Source organism: Macrobrachium rosenbergii, chromosome 27 (assembly GCF_040412425.1).
Source record: "Macrobrachium rosenbergii isolate ZJJX-2024 chromosome 27, ASM4041242v1, whole genome shotgun sequence".
NCBI lineage: Eukaryota > Metazoa > Arthropoda > Malacostraca > Decapoda > Palaemonidae > Macrobrachium > Macrobrachium rosenbergii.
In genome coordinates, this window is record NC_089767.1 from 42232009 (window position 1) to 42257759 (window position 25751).

General features: G+C 36.0%; 2 protein-coding genes across 14 annotated transcripts in view; one reads left to right on the forward strand and one right to left on the reverse strand.

The window, feature by feature from the left end:
• RIC-3 (RIC3 acetylcholine receptor chaperone) overlaps positions 1 to 424 on the reverse strand; it is a 102422-nt gene extending 101998 nt beyond the window's left edge. For 3 of the 13 annotated variants that reach the window (XM_067129723.1, XM_067129722.1, XM_067129714.1), the window contains exon 1: positions 206 to 424. In XM_067129723.1, coding sequence (XP_066985824.1) covers positions 206 to 341 — 136 coding nt within the window. In that variant the 5' untranslated portion in view covers positions 342 to 424. The remainder of the gene's footprint in view (positions 1 to 205) is intronic. The other 10 variants (XM_067129718.1, XM_067129719.1, XM_067129725.1 and 7 more) reach the window with 8 other exon arrangements.
• A 2283-nt stretch (positions 425 to 2707) lies between these two features.
• Not11 (CCR4-NOT transcription complex subunit 11) lies at positions 2708 to 20106 on the forward strand. Its single transcript, XM_067129726.1, has 10 exons — positions 2708 to 2830; positions 5698 to 5789; positions 6255 to 6403; positions 7001 to 7126; positions 8023 to 8195; positions 8668 to 8803; positions 11199 to 11408; positions 11679 to 11818; positions 13856 to 14021; positions 14699 to 20106. The coding sequence occupies exons 1-10, from the start codon at positions 2793 to 2795 to the stop codon at positions 14828 to 14830; spliced, it is 1362 nt and encodes a 453-aa protein (XP_066985827.1). The 5' UTR covers positions 2708 to 2792; the 3' UTR covers positions 14831 to 20106.
• Positions 20107 to 25751: the final 5645 nt, after the last annotated feature.

A 25751-nucleotide genomic window follows, 5' to 3' on the forward strand; every position in this document is an offset into this window, starting at 1 on the left:
CTACGTAAAACGCTGCGAGATAAAGGGAATGTGTATCACGTTCAAAACAACAGGATAACAGAAGGAACGGAGAGAGAAAGAGAGAGAGAGAGAGAGAGAGAGAGAGAGAGAGATACTGTGAGGACAATTGCAACCCCTCAGTGTCGTCTGCAGCAGCAACATCGTCTGCTAGAGATTCTTAGGACACATTTTCGCCGTTTCTTACCTTGTCGTCCCGACGACGGCGAAGTAACCGATGCCGTCAGCATAGGGTAAAAGATCTTTGGCCATAGCACGGCAAAACATCCCACCACTATCGCTAAAACGAATATAGTTTTCCCCGTTCCAAATTCACCCGACATTTTGACCACGTACCGCCACTACCCAACAGATGTCACTACTGAGCAAAGCATCGTTCACTCTCCTCGTCTCCTTCCCCAAGCGTCGTCCGTGGAACTTTTGTTTATCGGCGCTGCTCTGTTCGAATGCTTGCATGACTCATGCCATGAAGCCCTGACTATTATTATTTGTATAGCGTAATTCAGCCCGTATTATTTAAAACACGCCCTAAAGTCTCTGGCTGATGTAAAAGTACCTAAAATATTCCTCAACTTGAATTTAAGTACTACTTCGATAAGAAGAAAAGTTCTCTCAAACGCATTCGAACGGCTAACGTACGCGAACAACGAACAAATCTCACAAAGCGAATGAACATATGATTTGGGGTATACTCTTACCGAATCAAAAATTTCAAATTGATTACGATTAATTTTTATCACACTCGATGATATTACATAATATCTTTTTTAAATACCGAACAAATTTAAATACAACTCAACTTTAAAGATGAAATCGACGAATAAGCCTACATGTAGTACCTTGCAAGAATGAAAAATTCGATACCTAATTCATGTTCTATAATAAGCACAATAACCATAGGTTTAGGTATACATAAAAATCCATACATACACCTTTTAAAATGCTTAAGGAGAATGCAAAATGAAAAACTAAATAATATGATCGTCCAAGAACGATATTTTCTAGTGGTTACACTGATCAGAGGTAGGCTACTTTAGTGACTCAATATTGATGTAAACAATACCCACTACCGTCTGTATTCTTGAAAATAAACGTAGTACCAGATCATTTGTAAGCAGCCTTTTGGCGACGATATAATTTGCGAATCTACGAGGTCGAGAGCCTTCGTTTGTTTAAAGTGAAATATGCTATATGTTCATACTTTTTCGTTAAGTAATTGCTGAAATATTTTCTCCCTTCTGGACGTCAGCAACATCTCGGTATGTACGTGTTGTAGGTAAAAGCGTAAGTGATGGCTTGGACAAGGCCTTTCCCCCCCTCTGGGTACCTGGGGCCACCAGAGGGGCTGGAAGACCAAGACCTTCTTGAAGGAGAACTATAAGACAGGGGGCTGGAGATTTGTGGAGTATGCCCTAACGTTTTCATGTTACGAAAAGACCTTTTAAAGTTCAAGGTAGAAAGGGCAAGTTTATTACTATAAAAAAATGCTTAAATCTTACATTACAATTGGTAACACCAGACTAACTTTTAAAGAAATTATGATCGCCAATGTTCATACTTTTGTTTAAGCACTATGTGAATAAATCAGTGAATGTACATATGGTGCTTATATATGGGTGGCTGTTAATGTATATGTCGTTATGTATACAAAGCTTGTGCTATAACATTTACTGTCGCATAAACATCCACCCTAACGGAAATTACCAACTTATGAACTTTGTACCTTTTCTAGAAAAGGTATGCAGCATTTCCTATTTACCGCTGCTACGCTATATAGGAAGAAAGACTGTATTACAAAGGAAAAACATCTGTTAGCTAGCATGATATACAAGTAATAAAAATAACTCAGGCAAAGGAACTGTACGCGACAGGGAAAAGTACTCAGTGAGATAAAAGTACACAGTGGGTTGCAAATCTTGAGTACAGAGTAGAGAATTTGAGTACATGTTCTAATTCAACCTTTGACAGGATAGACCCATGCTATTTTTCAGACTGTAATGCCTCGGTTTTTTTGCAGCTTGAAAGAGATAACATCTAAGCATCTAAACGTTAATGGAACTAATCAATAAGCCGAATAAATAAAACACCTACAGAAATCGAAATTAATAAAATAACCATTTGATTCCACAAGCGCGGGTCGACTTTAAGGCGGGGAATGTGAAATATGAAAATGCCGAGTTAAACTTCAAACAGTAAGCGATACACAATTCTACAAGTACGGTATGTAGCATTCTTCCTTGCAGCATCATGCTCAGTCATAAAAGATGCCAAATATATTATTTTAGGGTATCACAGTGACATGGAAAATATAAACATTTCCGAAGATTCTGAAAATCATGCTCTTGGGTTTGTACGAACACCCTAAAATAAATATAGAAACATTAATAAAGAAATAAACAGTAAAAAGATATCGAAACCTTAAATCAAGACGCAATAAACAATCTTCGAAGATTTTGAAAATCTGCTGGTTATTCATCATCATCGGTTCGCATCTTACGAACTTACAACAAACATTAAAATAAATATAGTAAACATTAAACAAGACAAGATTTTGAAAATCACCAAAACATTAAACATTAAAATAAATGTAGTAAACATTAACAAAGATAAAGATCAAAAAAAATATATCAAACATTAAAAAAATCACACATCTTATTAAACATTAATCAGAGGCCCGGTCAGAATCATTTGGGCCGAAACACTCCCGAACAGAAGACGCCTCAAACACCTGCGATGACAACTGTCTCCTTTCAAGAACAGGACCTCCGGACACGATGGCGCTCTCCACCAATGAGTTGTCTAATTTACTGGGGTAAATATGGCCTTATGCGAACTGAGAATGAGGTGTGGATTGTGTCTTTTGCTGTTTAGATGTCGAAACTGACGGCTGAAGGTGAAAGCCGAGGCGCAGGCGGCCAGATAAGGGCCGTGGCGAGGAAGCCAGTTGCTGGTCCTCGTAGCCCGTGTTGATGGTCGGGTTGCTTCGAAAATGGCTTATTTATTGTTACAAACTGTTTATTAATGTGTCGTGGATGAGTTTTAATTGCCTGTATGCGTTACCGTGATGTAACAATTACATTTGCTTACGTTAGCGTATAGGGTATAATCTAATCTGTTTGTAGGGATGGGGGGATGGATATGGGTTTGGGTACATAAGGGTACCGGGTACACCTACAGATTAGGGGGTCCAAATTCACTGCCCCCTCTTGTTTGTTTAAGTGGTGGAACTAAGTAATAGCTATGCATTGGGTATTATCTTTAAAATTAACTTTTTCTAAAGTATTTTGGTTTATCACAAATTTACCGTTATTTTTTATCAGTCGACTGTAATTAACCCGTAATTAACCTCAGAACTAATTATGATTTGTATGCTGGCCATCCTAGAATGCTATCGCGCATGCGCAGTGTTATAGGGAAACTTTTGGTAAAAGGTGGTTTCCTTCACCGGGGGGTGGAGCCCCCCTAAATAACATGGCCTACTAGGTTAGGTTAGGTTAGGGTACGTTAGGTTAGTATGGTTCCTCTTGTAATAGATTTCCTTAGCCAATCCCTTCTTGAACATATGGCTCCCTAATGACTCTTGTATTCGCGGAACCGTTCCATACAGCCCGTGCGGAGCTATTACTTAGAAATACCCATTACCTAAATGTAACAATTACCCGTCCGTGAATTTACATTCGGCTACGTTAGCCAATAGCATACAAACTACTCTGTGTGTAGCAGGTCATGGGTTAGGCTAGCCTGGGGGTACATAAGGAGACCTATAAACCTACAGTTTAGGGGTCCAAATTCAATGTGCCCTTGTGCGAGTTTGTTCAAGTTTTCTTTCCAATTTTCAGTTTCTTCTTTCGACAGATCTGCAAACAGAAGTATATTTGCTAAAAAAATGAGCCATTTATCTGCTTACAGAAGCAGAGATTTAAAAAAACCAAAGGGAATCTCACGCGAATAGTGTAGTGTGCCCGCAACTGTGTTTGTGGAGTGAACGCGTAGGAACCTGGCACGGGCTCTTGCTCTTCAGCAGCTACTTTTTAATCAGTCTGAAAACTAAGGAGTTTAAATGCATACAGAAGCAGAGACTTACGATTTTCTCCAAATTCTATGGGCCTGTATCCCCTAAGACATGTTTTTCTGTATTTTTTCATTGTTTTCCATGATTCAACAAATATTTGATAAATCTGTACGCTGATCTCGACTTTACGTAATGCAGTGAATCTGGACCCCTAAACTGTAGGATTACCAAAGACCGAAGCTAAACAAATATAAAAATTGGTCGTGTTTAAATTTAACCTATTTTTAGTCGCGTTTGTAAGTTATCCCATGAAAATATGATATCCATTACTTTATCACAAGCATTTGGAAATGTGAATCGTAAAAAGAGCAAAGCATTGTTCAAAGGCAAGATTAATCATGATGAATTTATGGTACACTACAAACAAGGTCTCCTACTGTACTTGGATTGCTTTCAGTATGAACTGAATTGTTACAGATCATATTAAAGATGGCACTTGGAAGGCTACACATCTGAAACCATAACTGGGTGAAAATCAGCATATCCTCATTCACGACTGTTGCAGTTTACCTTAGAGGCTGTCTTAGGTAGCTTCAGTTTACATATGAATCCATTAGCCTAGGCCAAAGTACAATTCTAAAATTCTTGATCAAAGTCCTAAACACATAACAGATATATAATGCAACACATATGTACCAGATAAATGTCTGTTGTTGTGTAGGCCAAGACGTGTCAAGTGTATTGTATTTATCCAGGCCTGGCAAAAATCTAGCCTAACCTATCTCAAATTGGAAAATAATAGAACAGGGTCTTGCATGTTTAGCTGGAACTGTCATTAGGTTACATAAAAAATGCCTGATTTTACCAGTGAATGGTGAGTTCTTGTAGTGTAAAAGTAAAGTTTGTGGAAGCATTACATGTAGAATGTTCAATTATGTTCGTGCAAATAGATTTCCAGGGGACTGGTAAGTTTTGCAGAGCAGAAATCAACATGACGGCAGTTATCAATGATGTTGACCAGACTAATCACCAAAGGCGCTGAAACTTTATTCCGCAAAACACTCACTCACTCACTCTCCATCTCGGTTGTATTAAAACCATACTAAACATATTTTAAATATCTTACGGAACTGATCTCAAAATGGTGGAATCCATTTTAGCCACAGCTTAGCTTACCAAAGTTGGCAGGGCCTGGCAAGGTGACTGGCATTTACTGGTTAGGCCTTCCTTAAACACCAAACTTATCCCCTGGCTAGGTAGGCACAGTAAGCACTAGGCAAGGCCACAAAATTAAGGGGAAAATGTTTAACATATCCTTCGAAAACTCTAACTGGTAACTGAGACATGACTTTTTGTTGAATTATTATTTTGACAAAGTATACTTTATATTAATTAACTAACTCAAACTGAGGGTGTCATATGCAGTAGTGACTCCAATTGTGTGCAATAACATTATCTACTGGTTATGACTTTTAAATATTGCAGATTTAAATTACTATAAACATCTAAAACAAGATTTACTGATCATTTAATCAAAATTTTGCTGACTTCTCTCTCGAACATGCTGTTGGTGTCATTTTGTAATTGACTGTGTCAAGTTGATCACATGGAAGTACTGTACGAGTTATGGTAAAAGATGGCTACTGACATTCATCTTTTTTATGCAGAATATTATCTGAGGAAACCGTAGAACGTGCAACCCTGGAGCAGTTGGTTCAACAAATATACCAAAACTTCAACAAACAAGATTATTTTAAATGTAAGTAAACGAGGTTATTTTAAATGTATGTTATAATACAAAAGCTTGATAATACTGGGAGTGAAAGGATTACATAATTTTAGCTTTAAGACTTGGTTCAAATACAGAAAATTTCTTATGGGGGTCTTCCCAATAAGAAATGGTCATAAGGAACTAGAAGTACTAATCTGTCTTCCTGAAAGCTAAACAGAGATCCTTGTAGGCACAACGTGAATTGCTCTCTCTGTAATATTGCCCTGTTATCATTTTCCAGCTGCAAAAGTGCAGTAAACATCCAACTACTACATGATTCACTGTTTATTGTATCTTTTTATCATTTTAAAACTTTCTTGTTGTTCAGTGTAAGTGGTTAGGCTTCATAGGTTAGAGCACTGCAGTTTTTATTTCCAGGCTTTATTTTTACTATAAATGTGTCAGTATCTTTTAAGGGCAAAAAGTTACGCGATTAATCTTTACATTTTGCAGTAGGAAGCGCTCTGGTGTTTCTTCTCCAACAACCAGACCTTTTACCAAGTCCGACTCAGCGTTTGTCTGCCATCACTATTCTTCATGAATTGTATAGGGGAGAACCACCACCTAACAACCCATTCTTACCCGTGTTTGTCAATCTACTGGTAATTATCATTTACTTATTCCATTTTACCCAGTTGTAAACCCTCTCTCTGGGTTACTTTCTGTCACTAAAATTATTTAAGAGAATGCAAAGTATACTATTAATTTGTCATATTGCAATCTCCTGTCCAGTACCATAATTCTTGATAATATTTGTAGCAACATAAAGTTTTTATATACAGGCGGTCCCCGGTTTACGACGGGGTTCCGTTCTTGCGCGTCAGAACCCGAAAATCGTCGTAAGCCGGAAAATCGTCGAAAATCGTCAAAAATCATAAGAAAACCTTACTTTTAATGCTCTGGGTGCATTGAAAACGACGTAAACTGCATTATTATTGAGTTTTACATCAAAAACCTTCAAATTATGATTATTCTGCCGTTTTGGGGCCATATTTCTTCCGTCGGATCGGCGACGACGCGTTGTAACCCCGAACATGCGTCGTAAGCCGGGAAATAATTTCTGATGAATATATTTGAAAAGCGTCAAATCTCGAACGTTGTGTCGGAACCGTCGTAAACCGGGGACTGCCTGTATAGAGGTTGCCTTTTTCATTTGTTCATTATTATGACTGCTTAATTCTTCTTCTTTTTTGGCATAGCACCCACCCGATGACATAGCGAAAGGAATCGGGAAAAAATTAGAATTTGCTGGTCAGCTGCCAAGAATCAGTCCATCGGAAACCGTATTTTTATCAACCCTCATCACAGATAAAAACAGCAAGGAAGTAAGTTTAATGATGTTTAATAGTAATCCTGAAAAGTAATATATATCACATGACTTTTAATAATGTTTGATAGTAACCCTGGAAAGTAATATGTCACATGACCTTCAGTAATGTTTGATGGTACAATAATCCTTTAGGTAATAAATTGTCTGAGGTTGTGATGGTAATCCTATAAATTAATATAATGAATATCTCATTCACTGGAAATAAGTACACTATTCAGTACTCTGGGAATTTTTATGGATTTATTTGAATGTGGATGAATTGTCGAGGTTTAGCTTAGCAAAATTTTGCAAGAATTAGTGAGCATTAAAAGTTTAATGTTTGCAAGATGCCTTTAGATATCCATGCCCTGTATATTAAGCTGTAAATTGGCAAATATTGATAGCTATCTCACTTATATAATACGTACATTAGAGACTGTTGCTTGCTTAAAAACTTTCAACTTAATAAACTTTCCAAGACGTAAACAATTGTGTGGATAATATGAACATTTAAGCTGTAGTATGTATTTTAGTACCTTAGTCATAAGTTCTTTAAACATGGAAACTTGAATGTGGCTGTATGCTTAGGATATGAACTGATATTTCATATTTACCATTAATTCTGTGTGAGTTTGTGCACTGTGAAAGTTATGGTAGTGTAAGATCTAAAAATATCCTGTCAGACTATAGCTTGATCAGAAGTGCAATAGTGCCTAAACTATATTTCATAATGGTGTTCTTAATTATCAGATTTGCTATGGCAATCTTGCAAGAACTGGCTGACAAAGAAATGGCTGCTCATCCTAAGAAAACTATTGGCCATGATATAAAATGGATTTATATGAGAAAATTTTTTTTTATAAAAATCTTGATATTTATTTGCATGTCTACAGTAAATTTTTCTGTTTTCAGTTACTGAAAAGAACAGCAGCTCAGATTATGAGTCTGGATGTATCCAATCACCCTCCTGTAGACACAACTGCTCTTAAGATGAGCTTAACGGAAGTCCTCGCTGATCGTCCCTGCACGGCCAAGAGTGCTATTCCTGTTGTTTATTCCCATCCTCAAGCGCTGCCTACGCCTGGGTAGATTTATATTTGTCGTTATACACAACTTCTGCTTATTATTTTAGGATTTAGGTCACATGTTAATTTCATTTTCCAAGTTGAATGATAACCGCTTGGACCAAAAATATTACTGTGTAATGAATGAAGGATATCTGCCAATGATGATAATTATTTGGGATGAATCTTGCCTACTTTTAAAGATAGCTTATATTGCCAAACATATAGGTGAGAAGATATAAGCTGTCTTTAAAGTAGGTAAGTATCCAATAATAAATTTCATTATGAAAATTTATATTATTTAGAATTTTGAAAATACTGTTTGCATTTACCTTTTCATTTATCATTTAACTGTATAAACTGGATTCGTTTATTCATGCCAGATAGTTCTTTGTGTACTTCTTAACTGTAAGCAAATAATGAAAAATGCATTATAATTGTCATTCTTAGATTTATGAGCTTAATTTGGTTATCTGTATGTTTTTAATTGCAGGTTGTTGAGTGAAATTGGTCAAGTCAAGAGAACCTGCGAAGCTTTACTTAGTGGTCCAAAACCAACTTTAGCACAGCAATACTTTACTCCGGAAATTATCAGACTAACACCCCCTTTACACGTTGCTGAAGATGAGGTAATATATCTTGTCTGTTTAACTGGGATATAAAATAATGAGATGTTAAATTACAGTAGTAATTTTTTTGCCACAGTGCATGTACAGGCAGTCCCCTGGGTTACGACATTCCGAGCTTACGACGTTCTTCAAATATATTCACCAAAAATTATTTCCTGGATTACAACGCATGTTCCGGGCTTACATAGGCAATGATGCCGATCTGATGGAAGAAATATGGCTCCAAAAAGGGCAGAATGGTTAAAATTTGGAGTTTTTTTGATGAAAAACTCAATGAAAATTCAGTTTATGTCATTTACAAGCACCCAGATGATTAAAAGTTAAGTTTTCTTACAATTTTCGACGATATTTCGGGTTACAACGATTTTTGGCTTATGATGCGGTGTTGGAACGCAACTCCTCGCAAACCGGGGACTGCCTGTATTGTACCGTCTTAAATATGGAACCACAATGAGTGTGTGTGTGTACTTCCTTACATGTGATAATACTTTACAACTGTACTTCCTTACATGTGATAATACTTTACAACCTTAAATAGTATACTAAATTCCATTTCGTAAGAATATATTCTCTGTAAAATATTCAGCAGGGTAAAAATGTTATATGCAAGGTGTTTTTAGTGAATCATTTGAGTAACTAAAAACATTCAACATGGGCAACCTTGTCATTTATTTTGAGGGGTTTTTGTGGACCATTTCAGTAAATAATAAAATTGAACATGGTAACACTTAATCATTTGATGGAGGGTTTTGTAGAATCTTTTTAGTAAAAACAAAAGCTTCAGCAAAGTAACTCCGTCATTTATTTTGAGGTTCTACTTGATCTTTTTGGTCAAGAACAAAAAATTCAAGACCGTGTAGAATATTTCAAGGTTTTTTACAGTATGGCGAATGAAAACAGATGTGCCAAGCAATTTTTGGATGAAAACCATGAATTGCTTTAAAATTCAACAGGTGGTACGATGGTGTGTTACAAGAAGTATATATGCACAGCCATTTACTTGATGGTTTTTGTGGATCCTTTCAGTAAATGGTAAAAAATTGTACAGGGTAACACTCATTCGTATGAGGGATTTTGTGGAGCTTGTCAGTAAATGATGGAAAAGATTTCTACCGGAATTTGCTTGGGGAGTTTTTGGGCTTCTTTTCAGTCACTAATATACTGTAGTTAAATCAACTAAAAGGAAATACACAAAAATACAGAAGTAAGAAATGTTTTATGTTTACTTTGTCATGTCTTGCTTTCTTTCACACTTAGGCATACTGTTCTTAGGAGCATGCTTATCAGGTCAACGATCTTTTGTTTCATGTGAAATTTTGGTATCAACCTGTTAGCAAGTTGATTTCTTCTTTTTTTTCCCCACTACTGCTTTCATCATTTACTGTGGATTTCAAGTTTTACAGTGCAAGAACTGGCAGTCTTTGTCCTGTGTCAGTTTTGGTTTGAATGTGCTAAAAACACCGTCTTAAACTTTTCTCTCTCTCAGGGAAATTCTGTACTGGAGTGAAAAAATGTGAGTGTACTATGAAGCCTGAAACTTTTTTTTTTTTTGGCCATATATTACATGAAATCTCTGAAATACTGATCTGCTGTACTCTTATACAGAGAGCTATGTAACAAAACTATATAACAAGTTCTTTATCATGATTTTTATAAGAGTGACCTTAATGATTTGAATAACAGTGACACTACAGACTCTTTCACCTCAGAATCATCGCATTATGAAAGTGATGGTAATGATGGTGTTGCCATCACCTTGTTGGGTGTTATATCTGTCATAGGTTGCACAAGAGATCCATTTGTTTTTATCGTATATTCTGGCATGAAATTTCTAGTTCGGAATAAAAAAGACCGTGTAGAATATTTCAAGGTTTTTACAGTATGGCGAATGAAAACAGATGTGCCAAGCAATTTTTGGATGAAAACCATGAATTGCTTTAAAATTCTTGTGCTTGAAGGTGGTACGATGGTGTTACCAAGAAATATATGCGTAATAGCATTGAAATTGCATGGTTTATGTTTGTTATAAATTTAATTGGGAAAAATTATGCTCTAGCATCATCCAAACTAAGATGATTTCTCCCAAAAACTCCTTGTCAACATTTTGCACCTTTTGATTAAGAAAGTTCACAATATATTTCAGTGGCAGTAAGATAGGGAACCTTTTACACTCGGGAAACTGCAGTGAGGAACTGGTCTTGGTGTAAATTTTTTTCAATGAATGTTTGATAATAAACTTTAACATAATTTTCATCATATAAGCTGTAGGTCCCGTTGCTGGGTAACCACTTGGTTCTTAGCCACGTAAAATAAATCTAATCCTTCGGGCCAGCCCTAGGAGACCTGTTAACCAGCTCAGTGGTCTGGTTAAACTAAGATAGACTTTTTCTCACAGCTGGTGTGGATAACATCTCTGGACCGCGCAGAGCATAAAATAACCTACGACTCGAGTATGTGCGTCCTTAGCGGAGGAGATGCGGAAGCAAAGAGACTGATGGCCAAAGCCTTCAAGGAAACCTTGTCACTACCACAGCAGCAGCACCTGTTGGCAGAGCTGGACAAGGACCCTCGAATGGTCTACCATACTGGGCTGACTCCGCCAAAGGTTGGTTGCTGATACCGTATTTGGATTAGCATAATTTGCATATGATTGGGTTAGAAGCATAATGTTGAATCATTTCCTTTTCCTGGAATGTCATTGTAATATTCTCATTCATCTTTTAGTAAGGTCTTGAAGAATAATCTCAAAAAATGTTTACTTCCACAGTTGTTGTACAGTTGTTTCTATAAATCATAACTAATTCTTTTGTTTGGCTATAAAGTTTGTTTATGAAGGCTGGGCTTAAATTGAGTACTTTTTTTTTTTTCATACCAGTTACCAGACCTTGTTGAGCACAACCCTTTAATTGCCATAGAGGTTCTCCTCAAGTTAATGCAGTCTAGCCAGATCACCGAATACTTCAGCGTTTTGGTTAACATGGAGATGTCACTACATTCCATGGAAGTTGTTAATAGGTAAGATGGTGTATTCAATTTTTGTTGCAAATTGCTGTTGGTATTTATGGTATATAAAATTTGTAATAATGTTATTTTAATTATTGTTTTATTGAACTGAGTGACAAGCATTTTCCTTTGTAGATTATTGGTGTACGTAGTACAGAAGAAAATACATGTTATATAATATTCATTTGTGATAAAGTTGTAATTTAAAATAACCACTCTCATCCAAAGGATAATTTTGACCCCTGTTACATAAAAAACAAATATCATGTAATGCTGCTATATTTCTGAAGGTTTAATAGTCTCCATCAGTCTCAGTACATTTGAAAAACTAATACGGGAAAGAAGGAAAGGAGAATGAATATAAGTTTCACATTTGTTAAGTTAACAAACGTTACATTAGGTACACGTCTTTTTAGAGCAGGTATTAAGGATGACGTAGTGAGCCAAGATTTTTTAACATTCACCCCTTGCCACCAAATACAGTCACAACAATTTCAAGAGCTTTTAACAATAATAATAAGGTGTAATATAAAAGTAGGTATAATTGAGCACTACAGAATGGTGGATGTCATTACTGACAAAGTAAATCTGTCGCAGTTCCTGCTTATTAATCACATGGGCATAAGCAAGTAGCAAGAATGCAAAAATATTGCAACTCAGAGTAACTTGAAATATGAGCTTAATATGATTAACATATAAATAGTGAAATTCAATGGAATAATCAGTTAAATAAACATAATTACATTTACACAAAAACAGTCGCCTTTTGAAAATGGAGATTGCCTCTGAGGCCAGCACCTCTGTTCACTGGGCTAATAGTTGGTATTGACTGTTGATCAGTTTTTATTTGAAATTTAATTATTCATGAAGAAGGTTGAATATTGTCCGATATCAGCCTCTGTGCGAAGGAAAATTTCTCCCATTGGGTAGGTAAGTGGAAATGTTTGTGGGTTTGTGGAAGAAAATAAAAAAGTAACGCATATTAATGAACACCATCTATCACTCGAGTAAACACACACAAGACACCAAAAGCAGTCAAGGAAAGCGGGATGTGTGTGTATCAGGTCCAAAGAGCACATCGCTGGTTCAAGCGTTTACGAGCACTAAACCTTCCCCCGACACGTGCGCTGTCATGTCTTGTCAACTTTCTTTTTTGTTTTTATTGGGGTAAGAGTGGGAGTAAAGTAAAAACAGTCATTGATGGACTACACCAATCTGAGAAAAAAAAATTGAATTTTCTTATTAACAATTTCATCCTCATACATCACAGTGCCAGCTTTTAATACCCATAGTGGTCCCATCAGGAATTCTGAAGCAAAATACTGACATTTCAGATACAGTAATATGAAAATCCAGTAAACATGTATTTTTATTAAATACACAGTATAAATGATATAATGATAAAATACACTACAGACATTTGCTTCTGCTGACTTATGTCTCTCCCAGACGCACTCCGTTTCTTTTGTAATCTGTACCTAACATGGTGTTTAATAATCTTAATAAATATACAAAATTGTTATATTCATGCTCCTTTCCATCTTTCCCTTATTATTGTGATGGGCAAATTTTGCTACTGGAGACTGTTATCACATATCCCAAGTTTTATAGAATACATTGTAATTTTGTGTTTTAGACTGCAGTATATTGACAGTAATTGCCATATAATCATTAAGGTATTTATTTACTCAAGTATTTACTTGATATTCATGTTATGAGGAGTGACAATATTACTTTTAGCTTTCCCGATGCCAGCCATGCAACCTTTTCCGTTTGGGTATTAAAAGTGGCCTTTACGATGGATGACAAAGGAATTATAAATAATCACAAGTATCTCCCTCTCTCTCTCTCTTAATTTTTTAATGCTTTCCCTGCTTTACCCTTCTTACCCAAGATGTGATTTTGTTTTGGAAGGTTGAGTGGTCTCAAAAAGATTTAACTAACCACAGGCAACTGCCAGTATACAGCCAACTGATAAACAACAAATTGCTAATGCAGTACTTATCTATCCCTAAAATATTTCATATCTACCCGTATTTGACTTTCTAGGTTAACTACAGCTGTAGAACTCCCATCAGAATTCGTCCACCTCTACATAAGCAATTGCATCAGCACTTGTGAAACTATAAAGGATAGATATATGCAAAACAGGCTGGTGAGATTGGTCTGTGTCTTTCTTCAGTCACTAATCAGGAACAAGATTATTAATGTCCAGGTAAGTCAGTGTTAAAGCTAATGGCCCTGTTGGTTACTGCTTACGGTGTGCCTTATACTGGAGATTTTGTGCAGCCTTCCCTTTTGCCGTCACCTGCATTGTATCCTATATTTTAATTTTTGCCCTTTTTTTTTTTTTTGGTCTGCCTAAACTGTCCAACTTCTTGAACTTTTTCCAGTATTCTCATCATCACCTCGTTCATGAAAATGGCCTTTGGTCAAACTGCTGTGTACTATATTTCTGTTATCCTCATATTTCTTATTTTATTTAATACTGTCCATTATTATTCATTTTTGTCCTTTTATTTTTTACCTTGTACAATTTACATGTAAGGGAGCTGGATTTTTCAAGAATTCTGTTTGAAATTTCTTAATTGTTGTACAGTGTACAGTAATGACTGTTTGTACATGTTCAGAACACATCTGCAAGATGTGGAATTTCTACAAATGATCCTTCCATTCAAAGTTTTAGTGGACTATAAAATTGCATTTATATTATATTTAGTTGCTGAAATATTTATGAATATTTATTAGGACAATTGAATTTCAGTTTTTTGTCTGTAAAGGTGAAAATGATAAAACTTGATCTCCAGCAGTTCAAAAAACTGGATTGTAAACTTTAGTTTTTGTTTCTTGAGCATTTCAGCAGGTTTCATCAGATCCTCTCTGACTTTTCAGGAATTGTTTATTGAAGTGCAGGCCTTCTGCATTGAATTTAGTCGCATCCGGGAGGCGGCTGCTCTGTTCAGATTGCTGAAACAGCTCGACTCCGGAGACAGTCCCACTACGCAAGAACCTGCGAAGAAATGAAAACCCTCGCTCGACTTGTGTTGGACAAAGAACTGCATACTATAGTTTTCCTCAATTCCTTTCGTCAAAAGGAAACTTGGTACTGTATATGTTGTCATCAGGACTGGTTTGTGAGCAACCTAGGAAAGTCACTTTAGTATACTGTACTGTATTTGATGCTGTGGAGAGGAGCCTGAAGGAGTTCAAGGACTTCCTTCATCTTTTTTTTACTGTACTGTACTTGCTTTTCCAAGAGCCAGAGCAAGAAACGGCTATTTATTAGAGATTCTGCTGAATCCATCTTAATTTTTGACACTGAAATAGCTCATTAAGTCAACTTTGGTGTAAGGAAAACAAAGATAATCTTATGGTACGATGATATTCTTGCATCTTCAATGTTTTGTTGGAAATTATTATTCTTATGAAATTACAATTTTGCAAAATCATAAATGTCTGTGCTGGCCAAGAGTCCACTATGACTCGACCGTTTCGTTACCTCTTCCTTAGTTGAAGGAAGTTTTATTTATTTATGGCTGAATGCTTCATATTTATGCGATGTTTTTTATACTGAATTTCTGTTGTAATTATGAATGTCATGATTTGCCATTAATTTTCCTGCCATTTGTTAATGAATTTAGTTGATAATTTATACCGTCACTTTCATTAACTAAATAATTTGACTAACAGGTTTTATAATATGTTAGTTTTGAGATGAAAAATTAAAAATGTATTGGAACAATTTTAAAAATTCTATTATGAAATTGCAGTACGCTTGAAAAGTACTTGTGTCTGACAATTATTTCAGTAAGGATAACTGAAAAGTTGTCGCATGAAAAAAATCATGCATGTGCCACTGAATGACAACAGTTAGTCCACGGAAGAAATGTTATGTTACATGCTTAATTTTCTTGAAGAAGTTTCGAAGGTTTCTATCGTTCCTGGTAGTGTCTTAAGAGTGGGTGGTTCATTGCCAGTATAGTGTCAGGTATGATAAAGTTCGCATCCTACAAGAGCTTTGTACCGTTAGGTTCTGGGTATTACTGGATGCTGGATAATGTTACAGACTTATCAAGTATGTACAGTTTTGATGTGTATGGATATTTTAGAAACATTTACTGCATGAATTAATATTTTATAAATGTATTGCTTCATTTTAACTTTTGTGTACTGTACAATACTGAAAGCACTTTTGAAAGTAAGGGAATAAAAGCAGAAATAATGTAATATGTCATGTGTTAGATGTGTAGCAAATATGTTTGTATAGTCAGCATACATATTTTTTACAGGAAGATGATGTTAGAATTAAAGGACATAGAGTAAATAGGCCCACTGACATACAGAAAATTCCCAGGAGACCAGTTGCCGAGTGAAACAGTATGATAGAGGCAGTTCCAATTCTTTGCTCTTCATTCAAATGACATTACCTGACTTTCAGAATAATTTAGTTACTTTCTCAGTTTTCCTTCTGGATATTATGCAAATTACTACATAGTAGAAGTGCTTTTAAGTACTGTTAACAGAGGTTAGGAAGAAAAATTCAGTGACTTTACATTCTACATTTACAGTGCATATTCTGAAGTACATTTGATAGTGTACAAAGGAATTAATTACGTCTCTGTTAGTCTTTCACCATTCCCATGGTTTTGGCAAATATGAGATATTACTATGCCTTCTGTTAAAATGGAAAAAGAACTTGCTACCACACACTCTCATTGTGGAAGCACATCATTTATTAATATTTTTAACTTAAATTTGGGGCCCTAAGTCAAAAACATAAGTCCAGATTGAACAAATCAACCCAGTTCTTGACAGACAGGAAATTGTCGTCATCAACATGTTTTATTATTGATGCTTATTAATGATTTATTTTTATTTTACACATTCATGAAATCATCCCATTGATAAGCATTTGCAATGGATATTGAAATACAATTTTGTAATTGGTAATAGCAGTAACAGAACTGCTATTTCTAAAGTCCTTTTTAAAATATTTTGATAATGGCCAACTGAGTAATTCGATATCTGAGCTCAGTAATTCTATATCTGAGGTGTCTTCAAAATGCAAATGTCATATTGCCACACTGTTGGTGTTATAAGAATGCTGCCTTCTGCAGCTGTGTAAATACACGGTCTTTTTAGGGAAGTGACTGATATACTTTAGTAATGTTTTTTTTTTTGACATTTGAAGAAACACCTGTACATGGTACAGTATACATAAATATTAACATAATAATTTGGAATTAAAATTAATCCTGGTTATTCTTTTTCATTGTGATGAAGCTTAGGAAATCTAATCATCCTTTTCAGTTGTTACCAATAATGTTTGTAAACAAATGGGTGGTAAGCATGTACAGGCAGTTCCCGAGTTACGGCAGCTTCGACCTAGGGCGTTCCGAACTTACGGCACTTGTTCAAATATATTCATAAAAACCTTCAGTTCTAGGTTACGGTGCCATAACTGGGATTACAGGGCTGTAACTAGGATTATCCTGCTGTAAGCGCTATAACTGAGATTATTATTCCTGTTACTATTACAGTAGTCCCCAGTTAACGGCGATCGGTTAATAGTGATCCGGTTTTACGGGGCTTGTTTAGCGATGAAGATTGGCAATTTTTGGCACCAAAAATTGCCGATTTCCGCTTATCGGCGCCAATAATCGGGTATTGGTGCCAATATATACCTAACAGAGATGGCGATAATCGAAAATCGGCACTTTTCGGCGCCGATAAGCTCCGAAAATCAGCGATTTTCAGTTATCATCACACCCTCAGAATGGAACCCCCGCCGATGACCGGGACTGCCAGTATTAAGATCCAACTTACGGCGGTTTCCGACTTACTGGAATAAAACCCCCGCCGTAACCTGGGGACTGCCTGTACAGTACTGTACCGAGGTCAAATGAGATCCTTTGATGTCACAGTTTGAACTATGCAGTAGGGGGCAAATTTTTGGGGCGCTGACGGGTCAACTTGTTTACTCAGGGACCTTGGTCAGAGGACAGTCTGTTGATGATGATAACTATGGAACCTTGCTTTATAGATCTTGCTGCAATATTCTGCATACCTAGTTGTAATGCTGTATGACCTTGTTAATATTAGTCTGATGATGATATATATAAACAAAGTATGTCATTTTGTATTTGTAATTTTCCTTGCAGATTTCTGTGATGCATAAAATGGTACAGTACCAAGTTTTAGTGTAATCAGTGTTATATTCATAATTGGGTTAATATTCAACTAAGTACCAGAAAGTTCAACTTGGACACAGAAACAGATATTTAAATTGGGCATTTTAGGTTCAAAGCAATTTTGTAATCTCAACGGTGGGATTCCTAAACGAATCACCCAGCACAATGGTCAGTCTTCTCAGTTCCGAATCCTCAGTTCTTTTCATTGCTTCGGTGTGTAATTGCATAAGTCGTCTTAACTGGTTTTTGATGTCTTCAAAGTCTTGTGTAATACAATATTTATGTTTATTCGAAACTCACTTTAAATGTCCTGTCTAGAAGGTTTATCATAACTGCTATTATTATTATTATTATTATTATTATTATTATTATTATTATTATTAAAACTGTTGATTTGGTATTTTTGACACAGGGAATGAGAATTGATTGACATATTTATATGCTAGTATATTCCACCTAGGCCAAATGAAAAAAATATATATTTACACTACCCAGTTAACAAAATTGTATTTCTGCTGTATTGGAAGGTACTGTAGTTATGTTCTTAGTTATGTACAAAAACCACTTACCTGTGCACTGTACAGCATTCAATTTTTATAAGCTGTAATAGCATGTATGTCGAAAATAAATTTTCAAGAACCAACCACTGAGATCATCCCACAAATCCAAGACTAAAAATTTCATTTAGGTGGTTTTGTTACAACACTGAATAATTGTACGTTTTATAACGAGCGTAATGCTATACAGGCACATTGGGGTTAAAATGCACAGAATTTACAATGCAGAGGAAAAATGGGAAAAATTGGATGTGACAAAATCAGGAGTTTAATCCCCTCTTTTGTTGGTAAAAACGTTTGTTCTTTAAGTTTCACAACAGTTATAGATTTTAGTTGTCAGTTCTTTAAGTCGTTTTTGTGTATATGACCCATTTTCAGACTGACTTATGAAAAACTGACACGTTTTCCTCAAGAAAAGGTACTTTCGCTAGTGTTTGTCATTAAATTTCTTGTTTCATAATATGCCTAAGCTTAAATTTAGTGTCTTACGGAAAATAATCAATTGCAGGCTCCAGAAATGTAACGCTAAACAATACCAGTAAAACATAGTTTTCTCGAATGCAGCATCTAACTGCCAGTAACTTTAGTGAAAATTTCACAGACAAGTTTTCGAAACGCTGCATTACTGCCAGTAATTTTAGTGGGAATGTAAGATTTTATGCCTACGTATGCAAGGTGACTTAGAAAATGACATGCAGCTCTAGTTTTTCTATCTCTTTCGTAACATAGTTTTATATAATGGTAGGACATACATCCCAGATACTGTTACTAGCTCTTCTGTATTATAATTTCATTCGTCGACAGGTATTCTAGGAGGTGATGCAATGAATTCATATGCATATATATTACTTTTCTTGTGTATTTATTTTGTAAACTGTCTAGTCACTGCAGTTGCAAAACCGTGGACGATTATTGTACATCAAAAGAAACGGTTAACGAGGAATATCACTATAAATGTATCCGTGTGATGGCTGTGCGGTTTGCATAATGAGCTAAACTGTTATCTGGACAGGATATTGGGAATACATCTCCATGTAGATTTGAGGTCATATTCATGTACAGTATACAAGTTTGTTAGGTGCTAGGCTCTTCAGTTATATAACGGATTTAGGTGCTGAACTCCTAAAACTGTGTATATTGCAGCTGTGTATGCTACAAAATGTACTACATTTAGATGCTAAAAGAAAACATTCATAATCATAACAATTCTTAACTTTAGTACTTTAAAATAATAGGTGCCACAGTTAGGCAGGGTAACTTTCAGTGCATATATTTAGTTGTTGGTAAAATTGTGTATTTCATTTACAGTGCGGTTTAACAACGGACAAGTTTCACTTGAAACGATAAATTTGGTGTCCATGATGGGATGACTGATTCTAAAATGTATTGATAATGGAGGTGTTGATATGAAAAGAGAGTGACTATGCTGTGATAAGTAATTTAAGTTGGGTAAATGTTCTGACAGTTTCAGGAGTACCTTTTGATTTATCGTGCAGATCATCAATTTGGGAAATTAGCTGTAAATTAGATCAAATATATTATTTTAAACTCGGCCTGTCTTTAATTTTCCCGTGATTTTACATAGGCTATCTCCCCTCATGAATATTTTCTGTCCCACCAGCCCGCCAAGATTGGCAGCTTTTTCTACAGCTCACATAACCAAGCATCTAAGCAATCAAACTTAGATGGCCATGTCCCTCAGACACCTAATACCCCACTAACTACCTAGAACTGATTCATGACTGTACAAAATTAACTAAACTTTTTTTTACCTATTACCAGCCGCTTGCTCTATAAGGACCACAGTCGTCATCAAAAGGATATGATGATCCTAGCACAAGTTCAGTCCAATTTTTATCTGCATGCACTATGAACGAGGGTGAAAGCTGGACGACTTGCCTCCTCACCTGTACAATTCAGGCGGCTAACGTGGTCGAGTGAGGCAAATTATGTGAAACTTTGCTCTCGGCAATAGGTCTGATCTCAACAGACTGACGACTCTTAGGGCACTGAGGGAAGGTGAATATCTAGGAAGTTTCCCAAGATTGTCACCTCTTGTGACAGAACCTCGTTCACCTTGTAGAGCTCCCTAGGTGGGTGGGACACTGTCCTACATGATTCAACTACCCTAAGCCCTATGATTAACAATCTCAATTCAAATGTCGATGACTCCCCTAAGCTCTTTTCTAAAGACTTAAATGATACGTCGACTTCCTATTTGATTAAAATCTTATGAGAGGAAACTGACACTTCACCCAACTTTGGTCCATATTGACTGGCAGTTTGGTAGTGAAAATTATATAGGTCTTCTTGAAAATTCCAAAATAATAGCTCTCAGGTGTAGAGTTGATCTATTCTAAATGTCCATCAAGAACATGTCTTTCAGACAAATAAAAGAAAATGAATGACTTGTTGAAACCACAACCAAAAACCAATAAAAAACTATAAGACAATTAACATAATAGATAATATTAAAGTTATTAAGACATGATATGAACTATATATAACAGACAGTAACATTACCAAGAGAAGAAGAAAAAGACTGATAGAGCAACAACATTAGATTCCCTACAAAAATGAAAGGATGGAAAACAGACATACAATTACATCCCTAGTAGATGAAATAAAGCTGCACTGCTGAAAGTACCACAAATAAAATTCATAGACAAAACTTGCCCTAAAAATACAAATTTTAGGACAAATTACAGAAATGAAACTACATTTATACACTTGCTTATAATAGTTGCTGACTTGCAAAAGTGTTTTGGAACAGTTACGGTGAATATTATTACTACTGTTTCTACTGTTTACACTTCAACAGTGCCAAATATTATTTGAAATCAGCTAGTATTAACTATTATCATAAAGCCTTCGCAACAACAGCAATAATGCATTTCTTTCCAAATTATAAAAATCAACAGAAGATAATTTTTAAAAAGTCCAGATTATATATATATATATAATATATATATAATATAAATATATATATATATATATATATATATATATATATATATATATATATATATATATATACATATATATATATATATATATATATATATATACATATATATATAATATAAAGCCTTTATAATAAATAAAGCAAAAACAAAAACAAAAACATCAATAATGCATTTCTTCCCAAATTCACCCCCCAAAAAATAAAAAGCATTTTTTTTTTTTTTTTTTTTTTTAAGAATCCAGTTCACGACGCGAAAACTTCATCCGAATTTGTGCCTCCTCATCCGGATGAGGAGATCCGGATCTATGGCGATCCGGGGAACTCCTTTTCTGAATGGAAAGCGTGCTCGGAGCTTACACGACGATTTTACGCATCAGCGAAGATGCCCCGGAAGCGAGAGGGACGCGCTTGGATGGGTATCATTTCTCTCGAGTGGTGACCTGCTCTAACCTTTTTTTGAGTGTCTTTAATTACATACAGACGCACGTAGGTACTTACACACACGGATGTAGATACATATATATATATATATATATATATATATATATATATATATATATATATATATATATATATATACATACACACACACACACATATATAAATATATATATATATATATATATATATATATATATATATATATATATATATATATATATATATATATATATATATATATATATATATATATATATATAGAGAGAGAGAGAGAGAGAGAGAGAGAGAGAGAGAGAGTTGTTTTTCATGATGCTGGCTTTATGCCAGCAAGGGCTCTTGCTCATAGACCAGCCCATAATGAGAGAGAGAGAGAGAGAGAGAGAGAGAGACTGTTTTGATTATGGTGGCCTTATGCCAGCACGGGCTCTGCTCACAGAGCAGCCCGTAATGAGAGAGAGAGAGAGAGAGTTTTGATTATGCTGGCGGCTTTATGCCAGCACGGGCTCTTGCTCATAGAGCAGCCCGTAGAGAGAGAGAGAGAGAGAGAGAGAGAGAGAGAGAGAGAGAGAGAGAGAGAGAGAGACTGTTTTTGATTATGGTGGCCTTATGCCAGCACGGGCTCTTGCTCAGAGAGCAGCCCGTAGAGAGAGAGAGAGAGAGAGAGAGAGAGAGAGAGAGAGAGAGAGAGCACTACTTTATTTACTAAGCAATCTCCATCCCACCACAAGTAACTGCAGAGCAAATTTACCCCAGAAGCAAGGCACACGATTTGTTCTATTTATCATCTAGCGATGTCTTTCCCGATGATGATTTTAGATTACTGATAAATTAGCTACCACATCCTGGGGAACAGTCTAAACAGCCTTCCTTGGAAGTGGTCAGGGAGACTGAAATACGTAGTGGTTCGTCCCAGCCATACAATGCGGATTCACTTTGACTCGAATTTCAACATAAATGGCCGAAGAATTCCTTATGTCACAGAAACTGGATTCATTGGATTCTGTCTTAAAGCTTTGTTTTTTAACTAACCTGTTCTGCAAAGGGGACCTTTGTAGCGTTCTTCTGGACCTCAAACATGATGGAAATACGTAAAATATACTTCTCTAATTTACATTTGATGCCCAAATATCTATAAACCACGAATGATCTCATGAATAAGGTTCTGCAAAGAGGACCTTTGTAGCATTCAATCTGGACCTCAAACGTGATGGAAATACGCAAAATATACTTCTCTAATCTACAGTTCAAACCGCTATACCTATAAACCACGAATGACCTTACTAATTACGGAAAGGCAGTTTAAATGAAGAATGCAGTACGAACTGTTATTGGATTTTCAAAAGCAGAGCCGAACATGAATTCTCTACAAGTATTGTTGGCATGTCTTCATTTTTTTTTCATGTATCTAAATGACATGTTCCTCAGTTAAAAACTGTTGTATAGTATTCTTAAACATTTCTCTACTTCATTTTTCTCACATATTTCAGTTTTAGTAATCATTTTGTATATATTAGAACATTTAAATGACAAACAAAAGACTGAAGAATGAACAAACTCCTAGTGTTCCATTCCCTTCGTATCGGACTGCAAAGCATCCGTGCGGCTGACGGTACATTACGTCCCCAATATCACCAGAGGCGACAGCGGGATACAGAGGAAATAACGTAATGTCCTCGTCTGGATTCAGGGAAAATTCTTAAACGAGTATTCTTATGCAATTTCAAGGCTTTGGCGGAAGACTGACAATTTAAGCTACAGGGTCTTTATCGAATCAAATCGGCGCCTTCAAATGTCGCTCAAGAACGAGGCATTATCTGGCGGGGAAGGAATTTTGAGAGAGAGAGAGAGAGAGAGAGAGAGAGAGAGAGAGAGAGAGAGCGAAGCCCTCCAATAAAGTTGCTCTTTGCCTTGGAAATAAGCGAGTTCTTTGATGACGGTGATGAAGAGAGAGAGAGAGAGAGAGAGAGAGAGGCAGGCTACCACCAGTCACATCCACATGCTCTAGTAATATATCGTTGCCAGATGCACGATTATGGCTCAGTTTAACCTTAAAGAAAATAAAAACTACTGAGGCTAGAGGGCTGTAATTTGGTATGTTTGATGATTGGAGGGTGGATGATCGACATACCAACTTGCAGCCATCTAACCTCTTTAGTTTTTAAGATCTGAGGGCGGACAGAGAAAAGTGCGGACGGACAGACACAAAGCCGGCACAATAATTTTCTTTTACAGAACACTAAGAATAGCTGTTAAAAATTGTCTGTTCTCTTCCTCACTTTATTTTCATCTCTTTATATTGTGAGGAAGTGAGATGGTAACAGTAAATTATAACTGCGTTGGAACACCTTTCATTTTTCCAGTGCGAATGGATGATGCAGAATCCCAAGACATATTATAAAATCTTTGCATAAAACTGCTCGGAATGTTTGCCCTCAGCCAGGTTTCAATCGTTTTATGCTCAAGGAAATGAAACCAAACGCACAATTACAGTAAAGTTTGGCAGTTAACTGTAATGACAGATTTCTTCCATTTACGGAAATCTGCCCAACTATAATGGCAGATTTCTTCCATTTTCGGAAATCTGCCAAACTATAACAGCAGATTTCTTCCATTTCCGGAAATCTGCCAAACTATAATGGCAGATTTCTTCCATTTCCGGAAATCTGCCAAATTATAATGGCAGATTTCTTCCTTTACGGAAATCTGCCAAACTATAACAACAGATTTCTTCCTTTACGGAAATCTGCCAAACTATAACAGCAGATTTCTTCCTTTTACGGAAATCTGCCAAATTATAACAACAGATTTTTTCTTTACGGAAATCTGCCAGCAGATTTCTTTATTTCCGGAAATCTGCCAAATTATAATGGCAGATTTCTTCCATTTCCGGAAATCTGCCAAATTATAATAGCTGATTTCTTTTCCATTTCTATAATGGAAATTTCTTCCATTTCAAAATTAAACTTTAATGGCAGATTTCTTTCATTTCCGGAAATCTGCCAAACTATAATGGCAGATTTCTTTCACTTTTCACTAGTGCTTTCAATACGAAGAAGCCTTGAGTTTGTCATTAAGTAACCCATTATAGAATTCCATTAATCCAAGTAATGTATTCAAAATTAAAGGAGAATTTCCTAATTAAAAAAAAAATGCACCTTCCGCGTACCGCTACGTACCACCCTATTCTCAGGTACACTTTCTGACAAGAAACAAATTGTATATAACTGCAAATAAAAGAAAATAAGAAAAGAAACGAATTGCATATATACTGCAAAATAAAAGAGAATCACTGCATGCTCAAGCGCCTTTCGAAATAATATATTCTGCACGCATTTCGCTTCTCCCGATCTTGAGATCCCCGCCGCGCAAATACCTAAAAAATAAACCAAATAAGACTTTCCCCGGCGCTGGAGGGGAGGCGCCGACATAAACATCATTTCAAAAGCCGAACCGACCGCCCGCCCAATCCCGAACTGAAGCACGGCAAAACATAACAGCTTTTCACAATAAATGACGAAAGCGTTAGGGGACAATATCCCCACCTTAAGGGATCCCTCGCAATCGTTTATGCTGTTATGCCCGGCTTAAATCTCTCCCTTCTTCTTCTTCTTCTTCTTCTTCTTCTTCTTCTTCTTCTTCTTCTTCTTCTTCTTCTTCTTCTCGACGCACGGAAAAACTTTATTTCCATTTACAAGGCATATGAATGAATTATCCACTCAGGGTAAAAGTGTAGATGGCAAAGGGTTTTTTTTTTTTTTTTTTTTTACGGAGGGTTGGCCGAGTTGTGGGAA